The sequence below is a fragment of the Prionailurus bengalensis genome, chromosome C1, assembly GCF_016509475.1.
Source record: "Prionailurus bengalensis isolate Pbe53 chromosome C1, Fcat_Pben_1.1_paternal_pri, whole genome shotgun sequence".
Lineage (NCBI taxonomy): Eukaryota > Metazoa > Chordata > Mammalia > Carnivora > Felidae > Prionailurus > Prionailurus bengalensis.
The window spans coordinates 117,573,270-117,586,801 of record NC_057345.1 but is presented as its reverse complement, the minus strand read 5'-3'; the positions used below and the strand labels follow the sequence as shown (position 1 = coordinate 117,586,801).

At 45.4% G+C, this 13,532-nt stretch overlaps 1 protein-coding gene across 29 annotated transcripts in view; it reads right to left on the bottom strand.

Moving 5' to 3' along the window:
• CLASP1 (cytoplasmic linker associated protein 1) overlaps positions 1-13,532 on the bottom strand; it is a 276,145-nt gene that overhangs the window by 32,512 nt on the left and 230,101 nt on the right. For 15 of the 29 annotated variants that reach the window (XM_043576539.1, XM_043576542.1, XM_043576555.1 and 12 more), the window contains 3 exons: positions 12,043-12,186; positions 11,454-11,560; positions 2,761-2,911 (listed from right to left, as the gene is read on the bottom strand). In XM_043576539.1, the coding sequence (XP_043432474.1) occupies positions 2,761-2,911; positions 11,454-11,560; positions 12,043-12,186 (402 nt within the window). Of the gene's footprint in view, positions 1-2,760; positions 2,912-7,339; positions 7,457-11,453; positions 11,561-12,042; positions 12,187-13,532 lie in introns of all 29 variants that reach the window. The other 14 variants (XM_043576525.1, XM_043576524.1, XM_043576531.1 and 11 more) reach the window with 1 other exon arrangement.

Genomic DNA, 13,532 nt, shown 5'->3' with positions numbered 1-13,532 from the left:
TATTCTAATTTCTACCCGAAACAAAGCGGAACAATTTAGAAATAAAGTGGAGCCTCAAATGTATGTTTGCTGCATTTCTGTAATCACCCGTAAGGATGGACTTTCTCCTGCACGTTGAACGTTTTCATCTCTGCTTTGGGGAACTGTCTTCCTAGTGGCTCTGACATTCATCCTTACGGAGGACTGTCTTACTACACTGGGTCACTTATCAAACCAAAGAGGTACACTGGCTCCCGAGTCTTTCACACATAATGCATTTTCACACCCAGCCCAGCTTCTTCGCTCACACTCCGGTAATCAGCAGCTAAGATCGTGAATTTCGAACCTGTTCAACAATTTCCACTTCGTCCTCTCATGTTCTCCTATCCTGTCACCCACCCTGTTGTCTGGCCTGGGGGGTTCCTACACCCCATCCTGCCGATCCCACCAATGACAATCCTGCTTCCATGCCTTGCCTGCTACCTTCACTCGGCAAGCTTCACCCCTTTCAACTTCGCCAGAGAATTTTTATGCTTTGAAAAAGCGGAAATCACTCAAATGTTCCAAAATAGGGCACTGAGTACATGACTGTGGTATCCATGTGACAAATTCTCACCTGACCATAAAAATTCCCACAGGAGAATGCAGACGGGGGGAAAGTGCTCACATGCTACACTCAACAGAATGCACACCGTGATGTCACTTGCATCAAAAACAAACAAAAACATGCTACAGCCTACTCCAAGCATACAGACGCATAAATATATATAAAGAAATAGAAAAATACACACGAAAGCATCCACCTTCTCTTAGGGCCTCTATTGTTCCTAGCAGGGCTTCGGATTCCCTAATTTGAGCCCCTCACTCCCCACAGGTGTTCTGGAAGCCCTTTTCCACTCTCCTCACCACAGCTGAACTCCCGGAGTCAGGTCGGCCTCTTTCTGCTGCCCATAGAAAGTGGGAGCGGTCAGTGGGGATGCCCTCCACTTCCTGGCCCCACATCAACCCAGCCCACCCTGCTTCCCAGCTAAGGCCACCAGTGCCCAGACTGCCTCCTCTGCCATGTCCTCAAGGACCCGTGTCCACCAATCACCCACGCCCTGCCACGGCATCGTCCACACTTTTCTCCTAACTGGTCCCATGTGCATTCAGACGGGGCAGGTCTCCCCGGGGAAAAGGTCCTGAATGATCCCTCCTCAATGTCCAGGTTGTTACTCAAGCTGGTCCTCAACCCACTGCACTCTGCTTTCCACGCTCAGCTCTGCTCTGAACGGTGCTCACAAAACAGATGGGGCTCCTGGAAGAAACTAGATCTGGAAACCGTACACCAGGACTGTGCGTAAAGTTTATTTGAGAAGAAGAACATGGAAATCCAAATCGTGGGTCCATTCTCCAAGAAGAGGTCGTGGCTCTACATCAGAACAATGGTGAATAAACGTGTGTTTTATATACTTTCAGCTAAAATACAGTATTTGATGCAGATCGTAAAAAAAATAAAAAAAATAAAAAAAATCCAGCGGAGTCCTTTCCCTTCACGTCTGGCTGGTCGCTGTCTTTGCAGCATCACCTCTTTGGCTACAAGGCCTTTCCCAAAGTTTCCCTTAAATTCTCTGATACCCCACTCTCCTGGTCTCCCATGCAATAATAACCTATAGCCCTTCTCCCAAGTCCTCTTCTTCCGTGTTTCCCTTTAGTGTTGATGCTCCCCAGGATTTTGTCCTTACCCTTTACTTAGTTGATTTCACTCACTTTCTAGTTACCATCAGGCAACCAGTCAACGTCTCTCAATGTTTCATCTCCGGGCCGAGCGGCCAACCTGAACTGCAGACTGGTATCTGCAAAGGCCTAAGGAGTATGTGTGCTTGGACACTCCCTATGTCCCCCAAGTCACACACATCCAAAACTGAACTCATTAAGTTCCAAAGGGGTTCACACACATCTTTTCTCCTTCTGTGATATGATCTCACTGAACGGCACAAGCACCTAACAGTTCTAGCCAGAGACTTCGGACTCTTGTTATTTCAGCTCATGCCTTACCGACCCCACTTCCTCCAGAGTCATTCTCCATCTCAGAGGGGCAGCAGGTTTCCTACAATTTTAAGTGTGACCACGCCACTTCCTTGGTTAAAAATCTCCAGTGACCCCCGAGTGGAGTCAGACACCGGCAGGAAAGGGAGTACCCTTCCTGAGCCAACCCTTGCAGCCTCCTCCCCAAACCTGGCCTCCCAACACGACAGGCCCGCTCTCTGCACGCCAGCCACCGCAAAGAGAACTCATGCCATGCCCCCTGCCACCTCTCTGTTTTCTCCCAGGCCCGTCCTCCTATCTGACCACACACTCCCCTCGACCTCTGCTTCACGAGGCTCCGAGGACAGCACCACCTCTGAGCACCAGGACCGGCCCAGCCTGACTCATCAGTACTGAGCCCTGCCCGCTCCTGCCGCACCACCACTCCCCACGGATCTGCCTGCCTCTGCAGGAACTACAGCTCCCAGAGAGCCACGCTGCTGTCTGATTCAGGCCTACTATTTTCATCATGTCACAGGAACAAAAATATGTCCAGGATAAACAAAGGCAAACAGAGGGGACAAGTTAGTTTACATTCTTCACAAAGAGAGCTGGGGGTCACTCAAAATTTTATAAAGTTGCCTCGGGCCTCTTAAGATAATACTCTTCTAGCTACAAGACACAAATGATGATGAAGCTCAGTGTTCACGTGGTCAGTCCTCAGAGTTCTCACTTCACCGAAATACAGTTCTCTGTTAGCCCGGGGATACTTACAATGTCACAGTCCTTTTTGCCATCTCGCTTAATTGGCTCGTTCAGATCCTCTTGGCTTCGAAAACTAAACTTTTCAATGGCTTCTGTAACTCCACGCAGAGAACTGTAAATTTCTTCAGAGTTCAGGTTCTCTGTATCATATTCCAGCATGCTGAAGGATCAAAAGATATTGTATTTCTTAAATTGAAGCACACGCATAAATTTGAGGCATGGGTATAAATTACTTCCAACAGTTTATGGAGTGAGGTATAATTACAATTTCGTGTCTTTAGGCGAGTTGGAATGAAAAGGAGACACCTGTTAGAGTGCCACCACTGGACAAGTGCACGTGTTCCTTGTCAAACCAGGCCCCAAACACATCACATCAGCACTCGGTAAGACCCGGTGGGGGGCACAGCAATAACCACAAGAATGCAAGAACTCAAAGGGTGACAACTGGTGACAATGCACGAGGTAATGAAAGTGGAAAAATAACTTTCGTATCTTGAAGATGGAAACAAGGAGTCTGGTTGTTACTGGTCTCAAATGTACAAACGGGTAAGAGGGGTGGGCATTTCAAAATAAAGCTAGTGTCACAAGCAAGTTTCAGGGGGGCAAAGCTAACGACCTCACAAGACTGGGTAATGCTCACCGGGGTTAGAAACTTGTGAAATAAAACCCTACGTTCAAAAACGATTCCAAGTTAGATCCACCCTACCAAAAGGCTCCCGACAGTCTCTCTTGTGCCATCTAACCCAGGAGCTTGCTGTGAATATCAAACTCTTCCAAGGTGCTGACATTTTGCGTTTTACAATAAAAACAGGTCTTATACAGATGAGTCACATTCCTAGACGGGTGTCTAGAAGTATTTGAAAAAGCAAGAAACATTCGTCCCTTACAGAAAAGTGATGCCAACGATTGTTCCTTTAGTGGGCTGAGCAGAGCAAAATCAGAAACTAAGCAAAAATCCCAAGTAGCCTTTGGGTGTCATGTATAGGGTGTCAACAGGCAGCCTTTCACGGTCCGGAGAGTGCACGGAAGCAGGTCCCGAGAATAGCCCGCCGTCCCTCACCGAGAGTATCCAAGAAAAGCACAGGATAAAGCACAGCATAAAGAAGGCAAAACATGAAGCAACAGTCAACCAAGGGTAAAGGCAAAACAACTGTGTTCATTTGAGTGTCACGTGTTTCAAACAAACTCGAAGAGAAGATCAGATGAGTTGGTCTAAGTGAACTTCCACAAAGTCTTGGAGCTACACTGAGGATTGCCAGGGACAAAGAATCCTTGGGTGTGTTTAAGTGAGCATTCGACAACATCATTCAGGACTAAAGACACGCAGTCTTTCGTTCTTCAGAAGAAGTAACTGAAACTAGACCATCGCTGGCAGGAACCTTTCCTACGTGCGACACAACCAACCCTGTACGTTCTCACAAGAGGCTGTTTCCTGTAGCTTACAAACAAATGATATTTACTAAGCCCCCCTCGCCACCTTTTCTTTTCTTTTTTCTTTAATGGTTTGGGCAGATGAGCAAGATAAGAGGTCGACGGTCCTCACTTGGGAGGAGCCAGACCTCTACTGGCTCGAGGTTGGAACCATCCAGGTGTTTTCTGTGGCTGGACACGTCCTGCTGGGGCACAACATCTGAACTCACCTTCGGAGATGGGAGCTATTTGCCTAAAATTGCAAAACTCGCCCAGATAGAACTTTCTTGTTTTCTGATGAATGAAAGAAAATCTATACCCCGACTGTGCTTGGAGAGCTCACAAAAATACATGCCAACTCAAAGACGGGCTCTGGCAGCAAACACAAAGAAATGTGAATGAACATGTTAACAGCTAAAGTCCCATGTATATACTGACGGGAAGTGGAAGGAAAAACCTGAATGGAATTCAAGATGTCAACCCCTGCTAAGTTCATAAGGTTGTCTGTCTATGGGGCAACATCACTTTAATGTGAAGAAAGCGTGACTGAGGAGCACAGGGGGTCGGTCCCTGCCCCTCCTTTCTAGAACACCACAATACCAGCTTCCGTGGGAGCAAAGGCATTTATACATCTGGCCAGTACACTATTTTTTAAATATAAAGACTGAGTATGACTCAAACAAAAAATTATGTATACGAGATGTAAAAAAGATGCCTTAAAATACTTTTAATCACAACAACCAAAAATAATAGCATAGCCCATGCAAAAAAGGAAAAAAAGCAACTGAAAGAATGACAGATGGACAAGAGCAAGTCTGGCGAAACGTTCAGCTTTTTAAGGGATGTCACAATATTATTTTCCGTATGTCGCTTCAGATAACATCAGCTTTCACTTCATTCATCTCATTATTCGTAACCTCAATGGCCTTAAAATATTTCACTTCCGTTCACAGAACTTTATAGCCTCGTCTCAAAATAAGACAATAAAGGATTCTGCCAGTTAATGCTCCTCCTTCTTACTTTCAATTAATAGTGAGGAGTACATGTGCGTGACCGGCTGCAATCCGGGGTGACACTTCTTTTAGACTTGAGGTGTGAAGTATCTCCTTGGTACGAAGCTAAAACTGTGAGCGGCAGGTGAGAGACGGCATTGCTTTTCTCCAACACGAACCAGATAATGTTACTTTCTTCGCTAGTTCATGTTTTGGCATTTGTTTTTTTTCCGAATCGATGCCTACGAGCCCTCATTTTGTAGGGAAAAAGGAAATTCCCACGAAAGCTGTCATCGGGGAATCCCAGATACCGGGGCCCCGGCCAGCAGAACATAAGAGAGCACAGCAAGAGGGACGCAGTGGCTTTCTTAGAGGAGGCTTTGCTTAGGTAGACCCTAGTCTGCCACCTGCCCCCTAGCTCAGAGACATAATCCTTTAGTTACAGGCCAGCTCCTGGTCTTCTGTAAACACTGCGATTAGACCCCAGAGGGTTTCCTTAGAATTCTTCAGATTAGGAAGAGTTGCTCAATGGGTCAATATTCACTGGCCTAAGGTCAGACCATGCCACCCAACACTGGGGCAGAATAGAGCTCTGGGCCTGCCCTGTTGTAAAGGGTCCATATCAAGGGTGGGGAGATGGGTGAGGTCAGGTCTCCAAGAACAGAGACACCAGAGGCAGGAAGGTTGCTTTCTCAGATTTTCCTCTTTTGTCATTTTGTAGGGAAAATATGTCTGCAGTGGGAAGGACACTAAGATTCTAGGTATGGAATTAGGATAATCATTCCGTGTTATGCCATCAACACAGTTTTGACAGAGAGCAAAGAGACAAAGGTTTCCTCTTATTTTTATGTAATGGACAAGTTTTTCTAAATGTAAAAGTCTCTTGTCAATGCTCTCTCCCTCCGATGGCCAACAAAAGTTATGGGTATTTATTAGCACCAGCTGTGTTACTGTGTATATGTGAAGGACGATTCTGGAAATGGGGTCTTGAGAGTGGCTGGGGGTGAAGCTTAGTGCCCATTAGGGCACACAGGTCAGTGTACTGGAAGACAGTCATAAATGGGACTTCTACTTCGAGGCCTGGCTCATCTTTTTTTTAAAAAAGGAAGTAAAGCGACACGCTTCATTAACATTGACCACAGCAGTGGTCACGTTGTTGCTGTGCCTTTTCCCTAACCTTGCGTATCTAGTAACAGTCATTATAGGATTCTCTGAACACTTGGGAAGCTACTCTTAGACCTATAAGAGTTTCCAAAGAAAGGTGTTGTTAAAACCCGACACAGCAGACTTGTTCATATGTACAGCTTCATTGTGCTGAGGACACAAAAGTAGAAATGTAAAGCTTCTGTGCAAAAGCTATCTGTGAAGCATTCAGAAGTAGCAGACCTTTTTCTGTTTTGTTTTTACCCCATCCTATCAGAGGGTACAAACTCATTTTGCACAGCACAAAGATGGCTGAACTGCCCTATGCTCTGCTCATGCAGTTATAGGCTTCAAGGGAAGGGATCCTCTGATCTTTGGACCTTTATAATAAGCACCTAAAGGACTCTCAAGCAGTAAACTAAAGGAATCCATGGGCCCTACTTTGTCCCACTGATTTACCATCTGTCTTAAATCTGAAGGAAGCCCCACCTCCTTCTTCTAGATACCGACCCCTCCACTGCCTAGAGGCAAGGGCACCTCAGTGAGATGCAGCAGTGAAAACCTCCTGACTTCCCCTTCTGGATCAGACTATCGCCACGTGAGGGTACCTTATGCAAGAAAGCAGTCCACGTCATCAACAGCAGGACGAGCGCTACAGGTACGGTTTGGGACAGGGCAGGTCTCATTTGCTTCTGGGTGGGAATACCTTGTGTGCTTGAGAAGAATACGAAGGAAACTGTGCCCCTCTCGCCTGCCTCGACTGCACGGCACTGCCCCGGCACCTTTTGGGGTGGGGGGCTCAGCTCTGCCTGGGCCACAGTGGGTGCTGACGGATTTGGCCAGTTGATGAAACAGTCATCTGTCCCTGGGCCACAGCAGGAGCTGCACTCATGCGGGTCCAGAGACCATGTGCCTGCTCACACTTCTCACCAAGGCTCTACTCCTGCTCATCTAAGCCAGAGGCTTTCCACAAGACCTGAGACGACCCTGGAAAAGCAATAATATTGTGACACCTCGGACAAGGTTAACAGGTAGCTTGTTACCTGGGAGAGTAAGAGCGCCTGAGAGTCTTGTGGGAGGGAGCGGTGGGAATGGAGTTAGGCTGAGAAAAGGGAGGTGGGTGCTTCGATAGCCCATCGGCACTCCAACCCCATAACCGACTGCAGTGATCAGAAGAGGAGAATCAGAGAGAGACAACACAAAGCAACGGGGAGGGGAGGGGGGAGGGGACAGGAAGACACGATATCCTGAATGTCTTCCGGTCTCCTCCTTCCTTGACCAGGCTCTGTCAGAGTTAACTGCAGCAAAACGTACACTTCACCATACAGAGGAAAACTGAACAAGTTTTGTTTTACAGTTTGGCCCCTGATGAGGCTGCTTTATTCCTTCCCCTCTCGATCGTGTGTTACATGTTTAAATCACGTGAGATTCCAAGGGTAAGACTGGGGGTGTGTGTGTGCACAGGGAAGGACACTGTGAGCACTTACACACAAATAGGCACGGATGTTCAGTTTCGGGTAATGCAACCAACTGTCTTACAAAGAGCCAGACAAGGAATTTCGGGCCTTAATTCAAACGAGAACCAAGGGACCACAGCAGGAAGATTCAGAGAATGTGCCATTCTGTCCAGAGCACTCAAGCAGGGGGCAAGGTGCTCCCTGAGGCCAGGATCCAATCAGATGGGAGCTCAGAGGCCACCACAAGCAATTTCCTTCTAAAAGAGTAACAGCACCACTAGAGGGTTACAATTCCCCTACTCACATCACCTACTATGAGAATTAAAATGCATCTGAGAACACAGGCAGCCCTCTTCACTTCGTGAATGTCACTCAGTGGCCTGGGTCTGCAGAGGCCCTGACGGACAGTTCTAACAGCTGCTGCGATTCAGAAGAGCCACACACACTGGGAGAGGCGTGCGCTGACCTGGCAGGAAATGTGATCTGAGGCCCAGGATGGAGTCGTGGCATCAGAGACCGCGTCCCCAGGGGGCAGCACCGCCTGCGGCTGGCACTCATCATAGTCCTGAGAGCTAGTCTCCGCCAAAGATAGCTGTGGCCTTATTTTGGAAGGCAAGTAAGTGGAGAGAGGACAGGTCACCACAGCATAGGAGGGCCCACAAACCTTCTCTAAGTCACACACTGAATTGGGGCAGAGGTACAAGAAGAATCCGGGTGACCACGTCTCCTGGAGTTCTGCTAACAGGTGCAGCGGAAAGCAGAGAGGTGCACCAGCCCCTCCACAGCTTATGGAAGGCTGAGTTTCCCAGTTAATCCCCACTTGGCTTCTATGGAAACTGTTGATCCTCTGATGCAATGGCTGTAAAATCCACCTAAAATTACCCTTTATTGCTGGGGGTAACAGAGGGGATGCTCTGTCATTAGTGTCATTCTGCTCTACACCACGTTTGTCAAGAACGTTCAGCAGACCAGGGCGAGGAAGACCATCCGCTTTCTCATCTCAAAAGGAATGGATGTCCTGTGATTTCTGAAGCCCCTTGCAACTCGGTTTTTCATTTAACACAAATCACACTGGGTAAAATGAGCTAAAATATACAGATGTGTTTAAAGACAAAACTCCAGGTTACAAATCTCTTCAAATACCCAGCAGTATTTGTTTACTAGCTAGGGGTAAGGAGTAATTCTTCCCTCACACAAAAAAACAATTAATGGAACGTTTCACCAAGGATTAGTGTTAGCTCCGGCTTCTCTAATACTATTGCAAAAACAACTTCCTTGTTAGCAATTTTTCTGTAACTATCAAATTAGATTTTTTCATCATTTTAGAATATCTGCTAATAACACACCATGATCTGAGCATTAGAATTTTGGGACTAAAAAAAAAAATACTACAGTTTGTTTTGATACAAAAAAATTAGATTAAAAAGCAGTAATTGGTAATGACTTTTTCCTGTAAGAATAACAAAGCTAACATCGTATGGTTAAGATGGTTCAAAAGAACTGCAGGTCACAGAAAATAAATATGTCTCAAGAGCACTGCTCAGAAAACTCTGGGATTATGTGTGGTAGAACTTGTCTATCACCTCCTTAGGAATGGGGTAACCTCGTCCATTCTCCTATTTAATGCAAGAATTCATTTCTTTTATAATTTTCCTGGTGAAAGTATGAGGCCTATTTGAGTATTTCCAGTGATATGACAGGAAGCCTTTTTTCCCACTTCTGGACAGTTTTGGTTGTGAGTTCAAATTGGCTAAGGCCATCTGGCTAGGTACGCACTGACGGAGGGCACATTCTTTTAAAAAATAAAGAAACCACACGACTAAATAATTCCCTAAAGAGGAATTTGTTGACAAGAAAACATTTATGCCACCACTGGCCTTAATCTTGAAAATGATATTAATATTGAAAATTAATCCCTTCCACCGATCTGCAATCCTGACAATAAAAATTATGACCAGACCAATTAAAAATAAATGGTGAGCTGGAAAAATAAGTTAAATTTTTAATAATTTGGGGATCCATGAAGATTAACACCCAGCCAATTCTTAGCTCTGCTGGATTATGCTAGCAGCCGCCACTGATCCTTTACTTAGACTAGTAGCACATATAATAATAAAATACTTAACTTGCATTTTACCTTTTGCTTATTACCTAAGGAATGTGCCACCCTAATAATGAAATAAAAGATAAGGAATATGAATTGTGTATTATGGAAGAGCAGATTTCCCAATTAATGGTGAAGTATTACTTCTAGACAAAAGAAACAATTTACAGAGAATACAAGTTTTCCATAAAATCCTCCCCACTCCCCTGCCCCAAGAAAGAGAACTCTGATTTTACCGTTAACACCAGACCCTGGTCATTTAAGACTAGCCATATGCTTAAGATACAGATGTTGACATAGGAAAAAAAAAAAAAAAATAGCGGAGCTTCAGTGACACCTGGGGAAATTCAGACGTATTTTGACTCACTTCTGATCTCAATTGTCTGATCATAACAGCCTGCCAAAATCATGACAACACAGACCAAACTTGGAGACGTGACATCATTCTTCATTCTACCTAAACATGGTACCAGGGGCATTTAGAGAGATTATAAGTAGGGCAATACAAATGGTAGGATACTGTAAGTATACAAAATACTTTGTGTCACCAAGAGAAAAATACGAATTTGGTATGCTCCAAATACTTAGATCACAACTTGAGAAACTCAAGAGGACTTCATTGGTCATGACAGAAGATTTGGGGAGACTCTTGATCATTCAAAATCTAAATTTAAAGGCACTTGTAATATTTTCCTACTAAAGAGGCAACCCTTGAAGGGAAGTTGGCATGTACTTGCAGTATCTTCTTGTCATCCTGGTGTCGGCAACCCTGAAGACACAGCCCCTGATCCTTGTGCCCAGAGATCTCAAAGATGTGGCCTTCTTGGAGACAAATACAGCATGTACGTACGACCCTCACACGTCTGGGCACTGTCAAGTCTGGTCTCTACGGCCACTACTCAGTGTGAGGCCATGGAAGGCTCCAACACACACCGGGGGGTGGGGGGGGTGGGTCACTAAAGTCACCATGCAGAGACTTCCACAGGCTCTGGCCAGATGGAGAAGTCTACAGATGCTGGGACAAGGCATTTTTCTTATTTAAAGCCACTGACTCAGAGTCTGTAAGACCAATGCTTGCACGGTCCCAACAAAGTCTGAAAACGATGATCTAATTTCAGTTCTCAGGTTCTAAATACCTCTCTGGAGCAGGAGTCTGCTTCAAACGTGAGCCCGTAATTACAGCAACTATGCCTGGAATGACTGACTGCTGGTTTGGAAAACTACCCTAGGCCTTGTGTGGGACTACAAGGGATTTATTTAGATGACAAATACCATAAGGCACTCCTACCACTTACAAAATAGGTGATGAATTTCTAAATCGTTTCTACGTGAAACAGTACTAAATGTGGCTTTTGGCCTTAAAATCTTTAAGTTACTAGGGAGTGCTTAGAGCTGGAAGAATCTCCAATAACATTCAGCACAAATTGGCCATTTTGCCATAGAAGTCAACTGCTTTGCCCAAGATTATACAGACTACTAGACCCCATGATCTCCTGATACCCATCCATTTTTTGGTGTTAAGCTTGGTCTAAAAACCTAGGAATGGGGTGGACAGACATTGGGGTGGTTTCCTCACTTTTGGGGAAATGGCATTACCTGGGAGACAGGCCCCCGTGGGAACAGTTGGTGGGTGAGGTCAGGGGGCTGGTCCTGCTGCTGGTGTGTCGGGAGGGAGTCCGGCCAATTGTATTGCTCGGAGAGCCCTGGGGTGAAAGCAGAATGAAGTAAGATAAATACTTGCACAATCGGGGTAACTTTTTTTTTTTTTTAAAGAATGATAAGGTCAATTTTAAGTGCAGATACACCCCAAACGGATAGCTATCACGCAGGGGTCCCTCAAGTTGAACCGTCTGATGTCACCTGTGCCAGAGTCACACACACAATTGAGTCCTTCCATCTTTATAGCATGAAAAACATAAGTAATTCAGTGAACAAAGGACTAAGTGACCAAGTAAAAATTTAACGGATTGAACAATCTCACTTAAGAAAAAGGGTATGTTTAAACACGAGGTTCGCTCATTCGTTGGGACTATTGCAGGGGCCAGACACACCCCCACCCTCCAGACACCCACAGTTTACTGAAAGAGAACAAGAAAGCTGGCCATTCTATCACAGCAAATCTAGACAAGGGACTCGCAGAGGTCACGGTCAGTACAGAGGCACCAGTCGTGACTGAGGCACTCACCACACTGGTGTTACTAGAGTTCTTGAGGTGGTTATGCAGGAGTTTGGTGGCACCATCCTGGAAGGTTTTTGGCAAGGCACCAAGTAACATGGTAAATTCGGGAGTGTTCAATTCAAACAGAGAGATCAGCACAATTTGTGCTGCCTGGAAAAAGAAGATGTGATTCATTATGTAACGGACAACAGCGTATTCTGGTCAAAACATTCATTAAAATGGTCTCACAAAACTTTCTTCATATGAGTCAAACAATAGTAAGAGGACAGCTTCGTCATAAAACACACACACACAAAAGGCACTTGGAGAAAATAGGATCACCGGTTATAAACAGCCTGACTCCAACCTGGAAAATACGCCCCCGTTTCACCTTCACGCCCTGGCCTGGGATATCCACAGCATGTTCATATTCAATGACCTTCCCCATGCTGTCTAGCACGAGGGACAAAGCTGCTAAGTAAGTAAGTAAAACAACGAGAGGACATGGAAAGGCTGAAGACGGTTCACTCTACCAAGTCAGCACTGGACAGGGCTCCTGGTGCCCCTGGAGGGAACAAGTTTCTACAGGAGCTGCCAATGGGCTAACCTGAGCAACCACTTCCCTCAAGACCCACTCTGACCGAGAAAATCTACAGAAAGAGTTTAAATACATCTGAAAAACCCCTGTTGCACCTGCCAAGTGAGAAAGGCCAGTCCTTGGGAAGCAAACCAGACTTAAATGGTACAAATTCGGTGTTTTGGCAAACGTTCTACTTTATTAACTGAGACAACGTACTGCAGCCAGCACTCTGGCAGCAAGGTGGGAAAGCAATGAGCTGAAGCAACAGTAGCCCTATGAGACTCGGATTTCTCCAGCAAGTCTTTCTATGGTTCTAAGTAGCAGCAGGCACAGTGAGCTTAAAAAACAATGCCTGAGGAATTAGTTCCAAGGGTTTTGATTTAGAACAACTGCCAAGAGAAGACTTTGGTATATAATGGCATCTCTTACAAATTTCTGAGAGTCAAAAGAAAGAAAAATGCATCACATACTCTTCTGACTAAAAGGATACATTTATTTTTCCAAAGACTCAAAATTTCTAGGATTGTAGTAATTCTTCGGAATATTTTTACCCGTGACATAAGGTGTTACAAAAAACATATTTGCTGGGGCACCTGGGTGGCTCAGTCGGCTGAGCGTCCAACCTTGGCTCAGACCGTGATCTCGCAGTTCGCGAGTTCGAGCCCCATGTCAGGTTCTGTGTTATCAGCACAAAGCCTGCTTTGGATCCTCTGTCCCCCTCTCTGTCCCTGCCCTGCTTGCTCTCTCTCTCTCGAAAATAAACAAACATTAAAAAATACATATCTGCTTGAGAAATGCTTTGGAAGTAAACACCGCAAAATATTTCAATGCTTTCACAATGTTAAAATTAATCCTGGGCCCAGTTAAGACAAACCTACTATTTGTGTCCGAAGAAAGAAAAACAAAAAAATCCAAGGACCCAAATGTATTTAACCAG